At 43.0% G+C, this 13,159-nt stretch overlaps 1 protein-coding gene across 1 annotated transcript in view; it reads left to right on the top strand.

The window, feature by feature from the left end:
* The first annotated feature begins 1,102 nt into the window (after nt 1-1,102).
* The window catches only part of LOC106569615 (hippocampus abundant transcript 1 protein), a 47,143-nt gene continuing 35,086 nt past the window's right edge, over nt 1,103-13,159 (top strand). The window contains exons 1-2 of the mRNA XM_014141157.2: nt 1,103-1,949; nt 6,404-6,499. Coding sequence (XP_013996632.1) covers nt 1,866-1,949; nt 6,404-6,499 — 180 coding nt within the window. The 5' untranslated portion in view covers nt 1,103-1,865. The remainder of the gene's footprint in view (nt 1,950-6,403; nt 6,500-13,159) is intronic.

The following is a 13,159-nucleotide window of genomic DNA, read 5'->3' as shown; positions in this document are numbered from 1 at the left end:
ACGAGGACCAAATAATTTAAATCCATAATACAGGTTCCTTGTTTGCAATGGACTACTTCTATGCCACCTAGTTTGGTACTTTGTGAAATAAATGTTCTATTTTATTGATAATTAACCTAAAATGAAAACAATACAGTCAAGATTGTTTTAAGGTTATCAGCATATTTGTGTTTTTCTGTGAAATTGAGATGGATATTTTCACCTTGGTCTTCCTGTTTTTTTTTTACTATATATTTATTGACATATTTTCAAATTTTCACAAGCATCCCCCCCCCCAAAAAACATGACAATTAAAGGTTGACTCAGCTAAATGATGTAGACACGAGCAGCACTGGAGAGATTGCGATGAGCGAGATGCAAGACTTTGCTCTTAGACAGAATCTGCATGAGTTTGCTTCACAGAGTTACAATGTGAAGCATACGGGACGAAAACAGCGGAGAAGTTTAGCCTCACTTCAACGCTCTTAGTTGTTGCGTAAATTGACCGACAATGCTATTTACTTTGAGCATGTACTTCATATCGCTGAGTCTACCTTTAAGATAATGCACCTTCTCTCTCCCTCATAGATTGACTGACTGCCTGCTCACATCAGTAATTTTGTACATTACTTTATCAAGTATCACAAATTCATCCAGTTTCATCCAGTCTGTGTATTATCGATTACAAAATTATTGATTATTACTTTACAAAAATGTAAATGCAACAATTTCTAAGATTTTACTGAGTTATAAGAAAATCAGTCAATTGAAATAAATGCATTAGGCCCTAATGTATGGATTTCACATGACTGGGCAGGGGTGCAACCATGACTGGGCAGGGGAAGGCATAGGCCCACCCACTGTGGAGCCAGACCCAGCCAATGAGTATGAGTTTTTTTCTACACAAAAGGGCTTTATTACGGACAGAAATACTCCTCGGCACAACAAAAAATATAAACGCAACATGTAAAGTGTTGGTGCCATGTTTCATGAGCTGAAACTTAAAGATCCCAGAAATGTTCCATATGCACAAAAAGCTTATTTCTCTCTAATTTTGTGCATGAATTTGTTTACATCCCTGTTAGTGAGCATTTCTCCGGTTTGCTGATGTGAACAGAGTGCCCCATGGTGGCGGTGGGGTTATGGTATGGGCAGGCATAAGCTACAGACAACAATGATGGCAATTTGATTGCACAAAAATACCATCTTGAGATCCTGAGGCCCACTTTTGTTAAGTTATCTGTGACCAACAGATGCATCTGTATTCCCAGTCATGTGAAATCCATAGATTAGGGCCTAATGAAAGTATTTCAACTGACTGATTTCCTCGAACTGTAACCCCGTAAACTCAATGCAATTGTTGCATGTTGGGTTTTCACTTACATATTTGATGGACATGTCTCTGTGCCAAACAACCAATACACGAAGACGAGGTGAAAAGGTAACTAACTGTAGACTACTTTTATTTTATTTTTTTGTATGGTGAAAAGGGACAGATGAACACATGCCGCCTCCAATTCATTCTAATAATATCAGAGCATGTGTTACTGTACTGCCCGAAAGGATGTTCCTCTGTTCTGGCAAAACTTACAGATGATGTCGACAAAAATACATTTTGTAATCGATAATACAAACTTTTTACTGAACCTATCAAATCCAGAGGTTCCTCTTCCGCCTCCTTAGCGCCTGCCAATCAGGGCTAAGTGTCGTACCGGAGGGGCGGTTTGCTTTTTACACAGGAAGATGGATCAAAATGAGGTGGGGGATATGTGCATTGGGTAATCACTTGCTATGTAGCCAGAGAAGGCGAAGTCAAATATTGATCATTTTCCAGAGCTTATTACTGAAGTTACCCCTCTGACATCAAGAATGGACATAAGTTAACAATGACGGGAGAAAAGAAGAAGAAAAAGCGGCTGAACCGCAGCGTTCTTCTGGCTAAGAAAATTATTATAAAAGATGGAGGCAGTGTGAGTAACGTTAGCTAACATATTTTGCTGTTTTTCTTCGTTAGCCTAATAGCTATGCACATTGACATGTTTTGCATGATATTTTGTTTTATCAAGTTTAGCTACCCGTTGTTTTCGGGCTGGGCAGTTTAACATGTCAGCTCACTAGTGTCTCATGTCAAGCTAGCAGCTGTTGGCTAGCTAACGTGAGCTAATGTTTGCTAGGTGGTACAGGTTGTAACGTTTATAGGAAACCAGACACAGCGAGCTAGCAAGTCAGCTGTTTGCTTTGAGCCACGCTTCATCCGAGTTTGTTTGGTGTTGTGTTTGACGTAAGATGGGGGTTTTTTAGCTTTAGATTCAAATTTTGCCTCAAGTGTATGCGATATCTAGTCAAGTTACTGTAGTATTCAAACAAAGTCGAACACGTTTAACTCGGTGTCAGTTGTTTGCAATGGTGTAGAAAACATTAGGAACACCTTACAAATATTGAGTCGCACCCCATTTTGCCCTCAGAACAGTCTCAATTAGTCGGGCATGGACTACAAGGTGTCAACAGCGTTCCACAGGGATGCTGCCCATAGTTGACAAGTTTGCTGAGTGTCCTTTGGGTGGTGGATCATTGATGCACACGGGAAACTGTTGAACGTGGGGGGAAAAAACAGCAGCGTTGCTGTTCTTTGACACACACGGACTGGTGTGCCTGGCACCTACTACTCTCCGTTAAAAGGCACTTAAATATTTTGTGTTGCCCATTCACCCTCTGAATGATACACAATCCATGTCTCAAGGCTTAAAAATCATTATTTAACCGGTCTCCCCCTTCATCTACACTGATTGAAGTGGATTTAATAAGGAATCATAGCTTTCACCTGGTCAGTCTGTCGTTGAAGGAGCAGGTGTTCCTAATGTTTCTACACTCAGTGTAGATAAACATTGGATCGCTAATGCTGTGTGTTGGCCAATGAGAGGCTTTGAAGCAATAGTTCAGCCATGTTGGCACTCCCCAGAAGGAGTAGTCCTCCATAGGAATTAATGGAATTCTATTGTATCTCAATTCGTTTTTTTTAAAACTATTTCACCATCGGTTCAGTTATTTGAATTGCATTAGGTATCATTTTTTTCTCTGCACTCATTGTGCAGTTTCTCTGTGAATCCGATCAAGACCAAACTGTGCAATGTTGTAGGGTGTTGAATTTTCCATTCATATTTTTGTATCTTTTTTTTAATGTTTAGCTCACATAATTTAAAATGATGCATTAAGATGTCTGTAATAGAATAAACATTGCAACAACAAAAAATCCTAAAATGCAATTCTATAGCTTCCAAAATAGTTTTTACAGTGGTGGGGTAGTATGAAAATGGAGGCGCGGTGGCTTCAAAACAACGAGCCCTGTTAGTCATCTAGTGTGTGTGGTACCAGTCAAAAGTTTGGACACCTACTCATTCCAGGGTTTCTCTTTGTTTACTATTTTCTACATTCTAGAATAATAGTGACGACCTCAACTATGGAATCATGTAGGTTCATGCTCTACAACATTCGCAGAGTATGACCCTGCCTCACACAGGAAGCGGCGCAGGTCCTAATCCAGGCACTTGTCATCTCCCGTCTGGATTACTGCAACTCGCTGTTGGCTGGGCTCCCTGCCTGTGCCATTAAACCCCTACAACTCATCCAGAACGCCGCAGCCCGTCTGGTGTTCAACCTTCCCAAGTTCTCTCATGTCACCCCGCTCCTCCGCTCTCTCCACTGGCTTCCAGTTGAAGCTCGCATCCGCTACAAGACCATGGTGCTTGCCTACGGAGCTGTGAGGGGAACGGCACCTCCGTACCATCAGGCTCTGATCAGGCCCTACACCCAAACGAGGGCACAGCGTTCATCCACCTCTGGCCTGCTCGCCTCCCTACCTCTGAGGAAGCACAGTTCCCGCTCAGCCCAGTCAAAACTGTTCGCTGCTCTGGCACCCCAATGGTGGAACAAGCTCCCTCACGACGCCAGGACAGCGGAGTCAATCACCACCTTCCGGAGACACCTGAAACCCCACCTCTTTAACCTACCTGGATAGGATAAAGTAATCCTTCTAACCCCCCCTAAAAGATTTAGATGCACTATTGTAAAGTGGTTGTTCCACTGGATATCATAAGGTGAATGCACCAATTTGTAAGTCGCTCTGGATAAGAGCGTCTGCTAAATGACTTAAATGTAAATGTATTAACCAAAAAGTGTTAAACAAATAAAAAATATATATTATTTAAGAGTCTTCAAAGTAGCCACCCTTTGCCTTGATGACAGCTTTGTACACGCTTGGCATTCTCTCAACCAGCTTCATGAGGAAGTCACCTGGAATGCATTTCAATTAACAGGTGTGCCTTGTTAAAAGGTTAATTTCTGGAATTTCTTTCCTCCTTGACGTGTTTGAGGCAATCACTTGTGTTACAAGCTAGGGGTGGTATACAGAAGACAGCCCGGTTTGGTAAAAGACAAAGTCCATATTATGGCATGAACAGCTCAAAGATAAACGACAGTCAGTTAATGTGGAAAATTTGAATAACTTTAAAAGTTTCTTCGAGTGCAGTCGCAAAAACCATCAAGTGCTATGATGAAACCGGCTCTCATGAGGACCGCCACAGGAAAGGAAGACCCAGAGTTACCTCTGCTGCAGAGGATGAGTTCATTGGAGTTACAAGCCTCAGAAATTGCAGCCCAAATAAATGCTTCACAGAGTTCAAGTAACAGACACATCTCAACATCAACTGTAAAGAGGAGACTGCGTGAATCAGGCCATCGTGGTTGAATTGCTTCTAAGAAACTACTACTAAAGGACACTAAGAAGAGGAAGAGACTTGCTTGGGCCAAGAATCACGAGTAATGGACATTAGACCGGTGGAAATCTGTCTTTTTAGTCCAAATTGGAGATTTTTGGTTCCAACTGCCATGTCTTTGTGAGACGCAAAGTAGGTGAATGGATGATCGCTACATGTGCGGTTCCCACTGTGAAGTGTGGGGGTGCTTTGCTGATGACACTGTCAGTGATTTAGAATTCAAAACGCACCCTTAACCAGCATGGATACTACAGCGTTCTGCAGCAATACGCCATCCCATCTGGTTTGCGCTTAGTGGGACTATCATTTGTTTTTCAACAGGACAATGACCCAACACACCTCCAGGCTGCGTAAGGGCTATTTGACCAAGAAGGAGAGTGATGGAGTGCTGCATCAGATGACCTTGCCTCCACAATCACTCGACCTCAACCCAATTGAGATGGTTTGGGATGAACCGCAGAGTGCAGAAAAAGCAGCTAACCAGTGCTCAGCATATGTGGGAACTCCTTCAAGACTGTTGGAAAAGCATTCTTCATGAAGCTGGGTGAGACTGCCAAGAGTGTGCAAAGCTGTCATCAAGGCCAATGGTGGCTACTTTGTAGACTCTCAAATATAAAATATATTTTGATTTAACACTTTTTGGCTTACTACATGATTCCATATGTTATTTCATAGTTTTGGTGTCTTCTATTATTCTACAATGTAGAATATAGTTCAAATAAAAACCCTTTAATGAGTAGGTGTTCTGAAACTTTTGACCGGTAGTGTATCTATATATTTTTTTTACAATACAAACAACGACATCCAGCCGGACACAAACATTGACAGCATCACCCCTGCCCAGACCCACCTGCTCACACCCCCATCTTCACCGCCCCTATCACTCTCCTCCACATGGCCTCAAACTGCACCAGGGGGCGGGTCAATGATCTTGATTGAGTAATGTGGTCCTTTGGAGCATGGTTTGGGTAGGTACTAGAATTGAGGGAGATACCACTTGTTTATGTTGGCTATAGTCTTGAGCCAGTGAGATCTCACGAGAACCATATGTTCTCAACAATAATACTTTGGATCTTAAATAGCCTTTGACACGGTCTTGGTTCCCTGCAGACTAGCTTGATCTAGGCGATGGCAGTCAGAATGAAACTGTTCTTGACATTGCATTGCATAATTTGTGGTCTAGAACGAACACACCCAGCTGCTTTTACAGCCAACACTGCTTTCCCACCTCTCTGTCAAGACTCCCATGTCCCCTCTTTCCATCTCTGGGAAGTGTACGCTTCTGCATTCCTCCCCACGCATGTAAAAGGATTGGATTGGTGTTAGCATGGGTAGGGAGTTCCATCATATTTCACCAGTCTTTTCCTTTTAAATCCATGAACAGAAGTGAACATGTTAGTGGACACTTGGGGTTAGAAGGGCAGTCCCACTCACTATACTCAGCACCGGTTGCAGTTTGGATGTTCACTCACACTGCACTCACTACTTTTGAAACGAGTGTTGTCCGTTGGCTATTTTAAATTAAAGTTTTGTGGATGTGCATACAGCATTTTGGAATTGTATGCCTGTCAGCTAATCTTTTTTTTTCTTCTCCTTTCTCTCCCCTCTCCCTCCTTTTCTCTTATCTCTCGCTCTCTCTCTCCATGCTGTAGCCCCAGGGGATGGGTGATCCCAGTGTCTATCATGCTGTGGTGGTGATCTTCCTGGAGTTCTTTGCCTGGGGGCTTCTTACCACGCCCATGCTAACGGTATGTTAACCCGCCATCAAACCCCTGAGCACGCCACACCCATGCTAACGGTAGGTTAACCCCCCCATCAAACCCCTGAGCACGCCACACCCATGCTAACGGTATGTTAACCCGCCATCAAACCCCTGAGCACGCCACACCCATGCTAACGGTAGGTTAACCCCCCATCAAACCCCTGAGCACGCCACACCCATGCTAACGGTAGGTTAACCCCCCATCAAACCCCTGAGCACGCCACACCCATGCTAACGGTAGGTTAACCCCCCCATCAAACCCCTGAGCACGCCACACCCATGCTAACGGTAGGTTAACCCCCCCATCAAATCCCTGAGCACGCCACACCCATGCTAACTGTAGGTTAACCCCCCCCCCATCAAACCCCTGAGCACGCCACACCCATGCTAACTGTAGGTTAACCCCCCATCAAACCCCTGAGCACGCCACACCCATGCTAACTGTAGGTTAACCCCCCCCATCAAACCCATGCTAACGGTAGTGATACAACCCATGCTCACGGTAGGCCAAACCACCACCTGTTCTCTAGCTTACATTGTTCTATGTACAGTAGGGAACAGGAAAGCCGCGCCTGTGCTACGAGCGGTAGGGAACAGGAAAGCCGCACCTGTGTCTTCCACAAATTTACCACCGGCTAAAGCTATGACGTCTTGGGCCTAACGACACTCATGCCAATATATCCTCCAAACACCGGCTTCTCGGGCATTATCACATGAGTAAACCAGCACCTGTCACACCTGAGACAAACTGCTCCTCTCAACTATTAAACCCACGGTTAGTGGTTACTTAGGGATACATACAGCTGGGATATACAATGCATGCTCATTGGCTACCCTGCCCATGATCACAGTAATCTACAACCCACCTTGCTACTGTATGCAAAACAAGCTTCAACAACACGTGCCCATGCTAGCCCAAATGGCCATCACACCGGAGGCCAAAGCATGCAGTACGCCTCGTGCCCTGAGTTTGTCCTGACCGCATTACTTGTCTGGGAGAAGAAATTGTATCTAACTCAAGCTCCTTGTTAAAGCGTAACTATAAGGTGTGTGGCTCAGTTGGTAGAGCATGGTGTTTGCAACGCCAGCGTTGTGGGTTCGATTCCCACGGGGGACCAGTACGGAGAAAAAAATGTATGAAATGTATGCATTCACTACTGTAAGTCGCTCTGGATAAGAGCGTCTGCTAAAATGACTAAAATGTAAAATGTAAATCACGATGAACATTCAGGGACTTTTCTATGCAGAAAACCATTTGGCGTGCCGCCTAAGTGTTGTTTCGGCTGCCTATGCCCCCCCCAACTTAAACAACTCAAATCAGATATAAAGTTTGTAGAAGAGATAATGGATATAAATATATATTTCAATAAGATATTCTTTAAGAACAAACAATCACCAAAATAAAAGCTTGACAGTCAGGGAGAATCAAAAATTCCCCAAATGATTCATTCAAAAGTACACTGCTCAAAAAAATAAAGGGAACACTTAAACAACACAATGTAACTCCAAGTCAATTACACTTCTGTGAAATCAAACTGTCCACTTAGGAAGCAACACTGATTGACAATACATTTCACATGCTGTTGTGCAAATGGAATAGACAACAGGTGGAAATTATCGGCAATTAGCAAGACACCCCCAATAAAGGAGTGGTTCTGCAGGTGGGGACCACAGACCACTTCTCAGTTCCTATGCTTCCTGGCTGATGTTTTGGTCACTTTTGAATGCTGGCGGTGCTTTCACTCTAGTGGTAGCATGAGACGGAGTCTACAACCCACACAAGTGGCTCAGGTAGTGCAGCTCATCCAGGATGGCACATCAATGCGAGCTGTGGCAAGAAGGATTGCTGTGTCTGTCAGCGTAGTGTCCAGAGCATGGAGGCGCTACCAGGAGACAGGCCAGTACATCGAGACGTGGAGGAGGCCGTAGGAGGGCAACAACCCAGCAGCAACCCAGCAGCAGGACAGGTACCGAGATGGGATCCTCAGACCCCTTGTGAGACCATATGCTGGTGCGGTTGGCCCTGGGTTCCTCCTAATGCAAGACAATGCTAGACCTCATGTGGCTGGAGTGTGTCAGCAGTTCCTGCAAGAGGAAGGCATTGATGCTATGGACTGGCCCGCCCGTTCCCCAGACCTGAATCCAATTGAGCACATCTGGGACATCATGTCTCACTCCATCCACCAACGCCACGTTGCACCACAGACTGTCCAGGAGTTGGCGGATGCTTTAGTCCAGGTCTGGGAGGAGATCCCTCAGGAGACCATCCGCCACCTCATCAGGAGCATGCCCAGGCGTTGTAGGGAGGTCATACAGGCACATGGAGGCCACACACACTACTGAGCCTCATTTTGACTTGTTTTAAGGACATTACATCAAAGTTGGATCAGCCTGTAGTGTGGTTTTCCACTTTAATTTTGAGTGTGACTCCAAATCCAGACCTCCATGGGTTGATAAATTGGATTTCCATTTAATATTTTTTGTGATTTTGTTGTCAGCACATTCAACTATGTAAAGAAAAAAGTATTTAATAAGATTATTTCTTTCATTCAGATCTAGGATGTGTTGTTTAAGTGTTCCCTTTATTTTTTTGAGTAGTATATTTTGGTCATGGCCCCATTTTGATTTTAAAACGTTTGTGTCGCTCAAATAGCATAAGCGATGGAAAGATGTGTAGAATTGCTGGAAATTTGCTTTAAAACTGCAAATGTTATTTCAGCCTTATGGAAAGATGTGTAGAATAGCAAGAAATTAGCTTTAAAACCGCTAAATTGTCACTGCGTCCAACGAGGGCCTCTAAAATGTCAAGTCGGCGACCGCACCATTGGCCACCCTCGTGGCCATACCCCCGCCACGCCCACCAACTAAGCCCCATTTTGATCGAGGAAAAACCCTAATATTACAATGTTTCTCATCTATCTCAGATCTCTATAGTGTCTAAGCCACCACTGAGCCAGCCCCATTGCACACCATCACTGAGCACAACAAGCCGCTCTGGATAAGAGTGTCTGCTAAATGACCAAAATGATAAGAACCCTCGTCCTCCAAAAGGACCGGATTGTATAAAGCATTCATAATGACTGTTTTATATTGCATTCATACCTCCCACCCATTCCTAATTCTTTCCTTAGCCCAACCAGGGAGTGACATTTCCCCACAAACAGCTGCACTAACGGCTATGAATAATTGAATTGATAATTAAATGTTGAGCGAGCCTGATGACGCAGCCTGTTGTGTGGATGAGAGGCTCTGTGTCGGTAGGAACTAATGGACTGAATATGTAAAGGGACATCAAACAGTGTATTTCAACATGGTCCCTTTTCACTTTTGAAAGGGCTTATCAGAAAGCGAGGGAGAGAGAAGTTCAGTGCAAGGTTGTTGTTGTTATAGGTCTGAGTCCCAAATGGCACCCTATTCCCTATATAGTGCACTACTTCTGAGAGGGGCCAATAGGGCTCTGGTCAAAAGTAGTGCGCTATATAGTGTCGTGGAATATTCTAATTAAGTGAGAGACATTGTCATTTCTTCAAACAATCATCTTTATTTAATTCTTTTAATGAGGCTGGTCAACCCTTGATTGTTGGACCAAGTAACTTTACACAAATGCAGAGTACTATATATAGCTGATACTAACAATACTTAGTCATGGTTGGTTCAACCCCTCCCATGCACACCAAGGAGCATCATAAGCCACTCTGGGTTCATCCTGTCATTATCTGCATGTGGGTTGTTGCCTTAACCCCACCCTGGATTAGTCTCCCAGATGCAAGGATGATTTTGAGACAAGGAGGGATTGTTCTACTCCTAAGCTATCTCTAGTAAAAACACATTATTGTCTATGTAATGCAGTCTTTAACTCATTTGTCAGCTCAAGCCATCTCTGGTGACCATATGCCCAGATTAGCTGCAGGGAACTAGAGTGGAGAGCATAAAAACACACACTATTAGGACAGAAATGTCTTTACTATTAATTGTTAAACATTTAATATCAAATCAGGTAAATATGTAATTTTTCTCTCACAGTAGGGTGCTATTTGGGACGGGGCCTAGATGTAAACGCGACTCCCCTCAATGGAAGAACTACTGAACGAACTAATCCATATCAGACAAACTATATACAATGTTCAAAAATATAAACCCAACCTGTAACAGTTTTAAAAAATATTGAGTTAGAGTTAATATAAAGAAATCAGTTAATTCAAATAAATTCATTAGGCCCTAATCTATGGATTTCACATGACTGGGAATACAGGTATGCATCAGTTGGTCACAGACACCTTAAACACCATATGTCTCATGCAGCGTGACACATTTCCGTTGCATAGAGTTGATTGTCGCCTTTGGAATGTTGTCCCACTCGTCATCAATGGCTGTACAAAGTTGCTGGATATTGTTGGGAACTGGAACACGCTGTTATACTAATCGATCCAGAGCATCCCACACAGGCTCAATGGGTGACTTGTCTGAGTATGCAGGCCATGGAGAAATGGGACATTTTCAGCTTCCAGGAATTGTGTACCGATCCTTGCGACATTCATGTCATTTAAAAAAATGAGTTCATGGCGGTGGATAATTGGCACGACAATGGTCTTCAGGATCTCATCCCGGTATCTCTGTGCATTCAAATATCTATAGATAAAATGCAATTGTGTTAATATGTAGCTTATGCCTGCCCATACCATAACCCCACCGCCACAATGGGGCACTCTGTTTACAACGTTGACATCAGCAAACCGCTCGCCCACACGACGCCATCTGCCCGGTACAGTTGACACCGGGATTAATCCGTGAAGAGCACATTTTCCAGCGTGCCAGTGGCCATCAAAGGTGAGTATTTGCCCACTGAAGTCTACGCCGTACTGCAGTCAGGTCAAGACCCTGGTGTGGACGTCCTGGGCTGGTGTGGTTACACGTGGTCTTCAGTTGTGAGGACAGTTGAACATACTGCTAAATTCTCAGAAATTAACACTTAATTCTTTGGCAACAGCTCTGGTGGTCATTCCTGCAGTCAGTATGCCAATTGCACACTCCCTGAACTTGAGACATCTGTGGCATTGTGTTGTGTGACAAAACTGTCCATTTTAGTGGCCTTTATTGTCCCCAGCACAAAGTGCACCTGTGTAATGGTCATGCTGTTTGATCAGCTTCTTGATATGCCATACCTGTCAGGTGGATGGATTATTTTGGCAAAGGAGAAATGCTCACTAATGTGTGTAAACAAATGTGTGCACAATTTTGAGAAATAAGCTCTTTTTTTAGCGTTTGGAAAATTTCTGCCATCTTTTATTTCATCTCATGAAACAACCCTTATTACACATTGTTTTTATATAATAGTAAATATGAAAATACATTGAGGTCCAAGAGATCATTTTTTCATACACTGCCTGTCAATGGCACTTACCTGTTTACTATGGTTCTGGTCACATTTCTCCCCAACCAAACAAATGATAACCACAAACAATCTTTGAGCTACAATATTGACAGGCACAGATGTTCATTACGGCACAAGGTAGCAAAACGTTTTGCAACGTAATATGAAAACAAGTGTTTAACTTTTTGTTATTGGACAAGTTCAGTAGAACCTCCCATTTCGGAGTGTTTTCGACCTTTAGTCTGCTCAGTCTGGGGCGACAGGTAGCCTAGTGGTTAGAGCATTGGACTACTAACAGAAAGGTTGCTAGATCGAATCCCCGAGCTGACAAGGTAAAAAACTGTCCTTCTGTCCCTGAACAAGGCAGTTCCTAGGCTGTCATTGACAATGAGAATTTGTTCTTAACTGACTTGCCTAGTTAAATAACAATAAGTCTCGAGTGGAGTGTTAATGGTGCTGATCTTCACTCTTGTCCTGACTACATTTCAGAGACGTCAACATTTTAGCATTTTGGGTTTATCAGAGGGCACTGGGGAGACTAGAGATTGGCATCAATGTTTCCCAGCTCATTGCACTACCAATGTACATTAATCTACCACTGTGAAGCAGGCAAAAATAAGTACTTCCGGGTCACGTCTTTAGTCCTTCAGAATAAGACTCCTGTCCGATATACTTAGGGTGAAAAGTATAAATGTTATTATTAATAACAATATCGATATGTTTTATACTAGTTGTCATAGAAATAATTGTTATTATTATTTGTATGATATATTGTGAGTTTTGTGTATACATTTATATATGTACAGTACCAGTCAAGTTTGGACACACCTACTCATTCAAGGGTTTTTCTATATTTTTACTATTTTCTACATTGTATAATAATAGTGAAGACCATCAAAACTATTAAATAACACACACGGAATCATGTAGTAACCAAAAAAGTGTTAAACAAATCAAATGTATTCTTCAAAGCAGCCACCCTTTGCCTTGATGACAGCTTTGCACACTCTTGGCATTCTCTCAAACAGCTTCACCTGGAATGCTTTTCCAACAGTCTTGAAGGAGATCCCACATGCTGTGAACTTGTTGGCTGCTTTTTCTTCACTCTGCAGTCTAACTCATCCCAAACCATCTCAATAAAAAAAAAAGTATTTAACCTTTTATTTTGCTAGGCAAGTTAAGAACAAATTCTTATTTACAATGACAGTGGGTTAACTGCCTTGTTCAGGGGCAGAACGACAGATTTTTACCTTGTCAGCTCGAGGATTCGATCAA

This window comes from Salmo salar, chromosome ssa14 (assembly GCF_905237065.1).
Source record: "Salmo salar chromosome ssa14, Ssal_v3.1, whole genome shotgun sequence".
Taxonomy (NCBI): Eukaryota; Metazoa; Chordata; class Actinopteri; order Salmoniformes; family Salmonidae; genus Salmo; species Salmo salar.
Note: the sequence above shows the minus strand (reverse complement) of the source record. Positions and strands in the feature narration are given on the sequence as shown.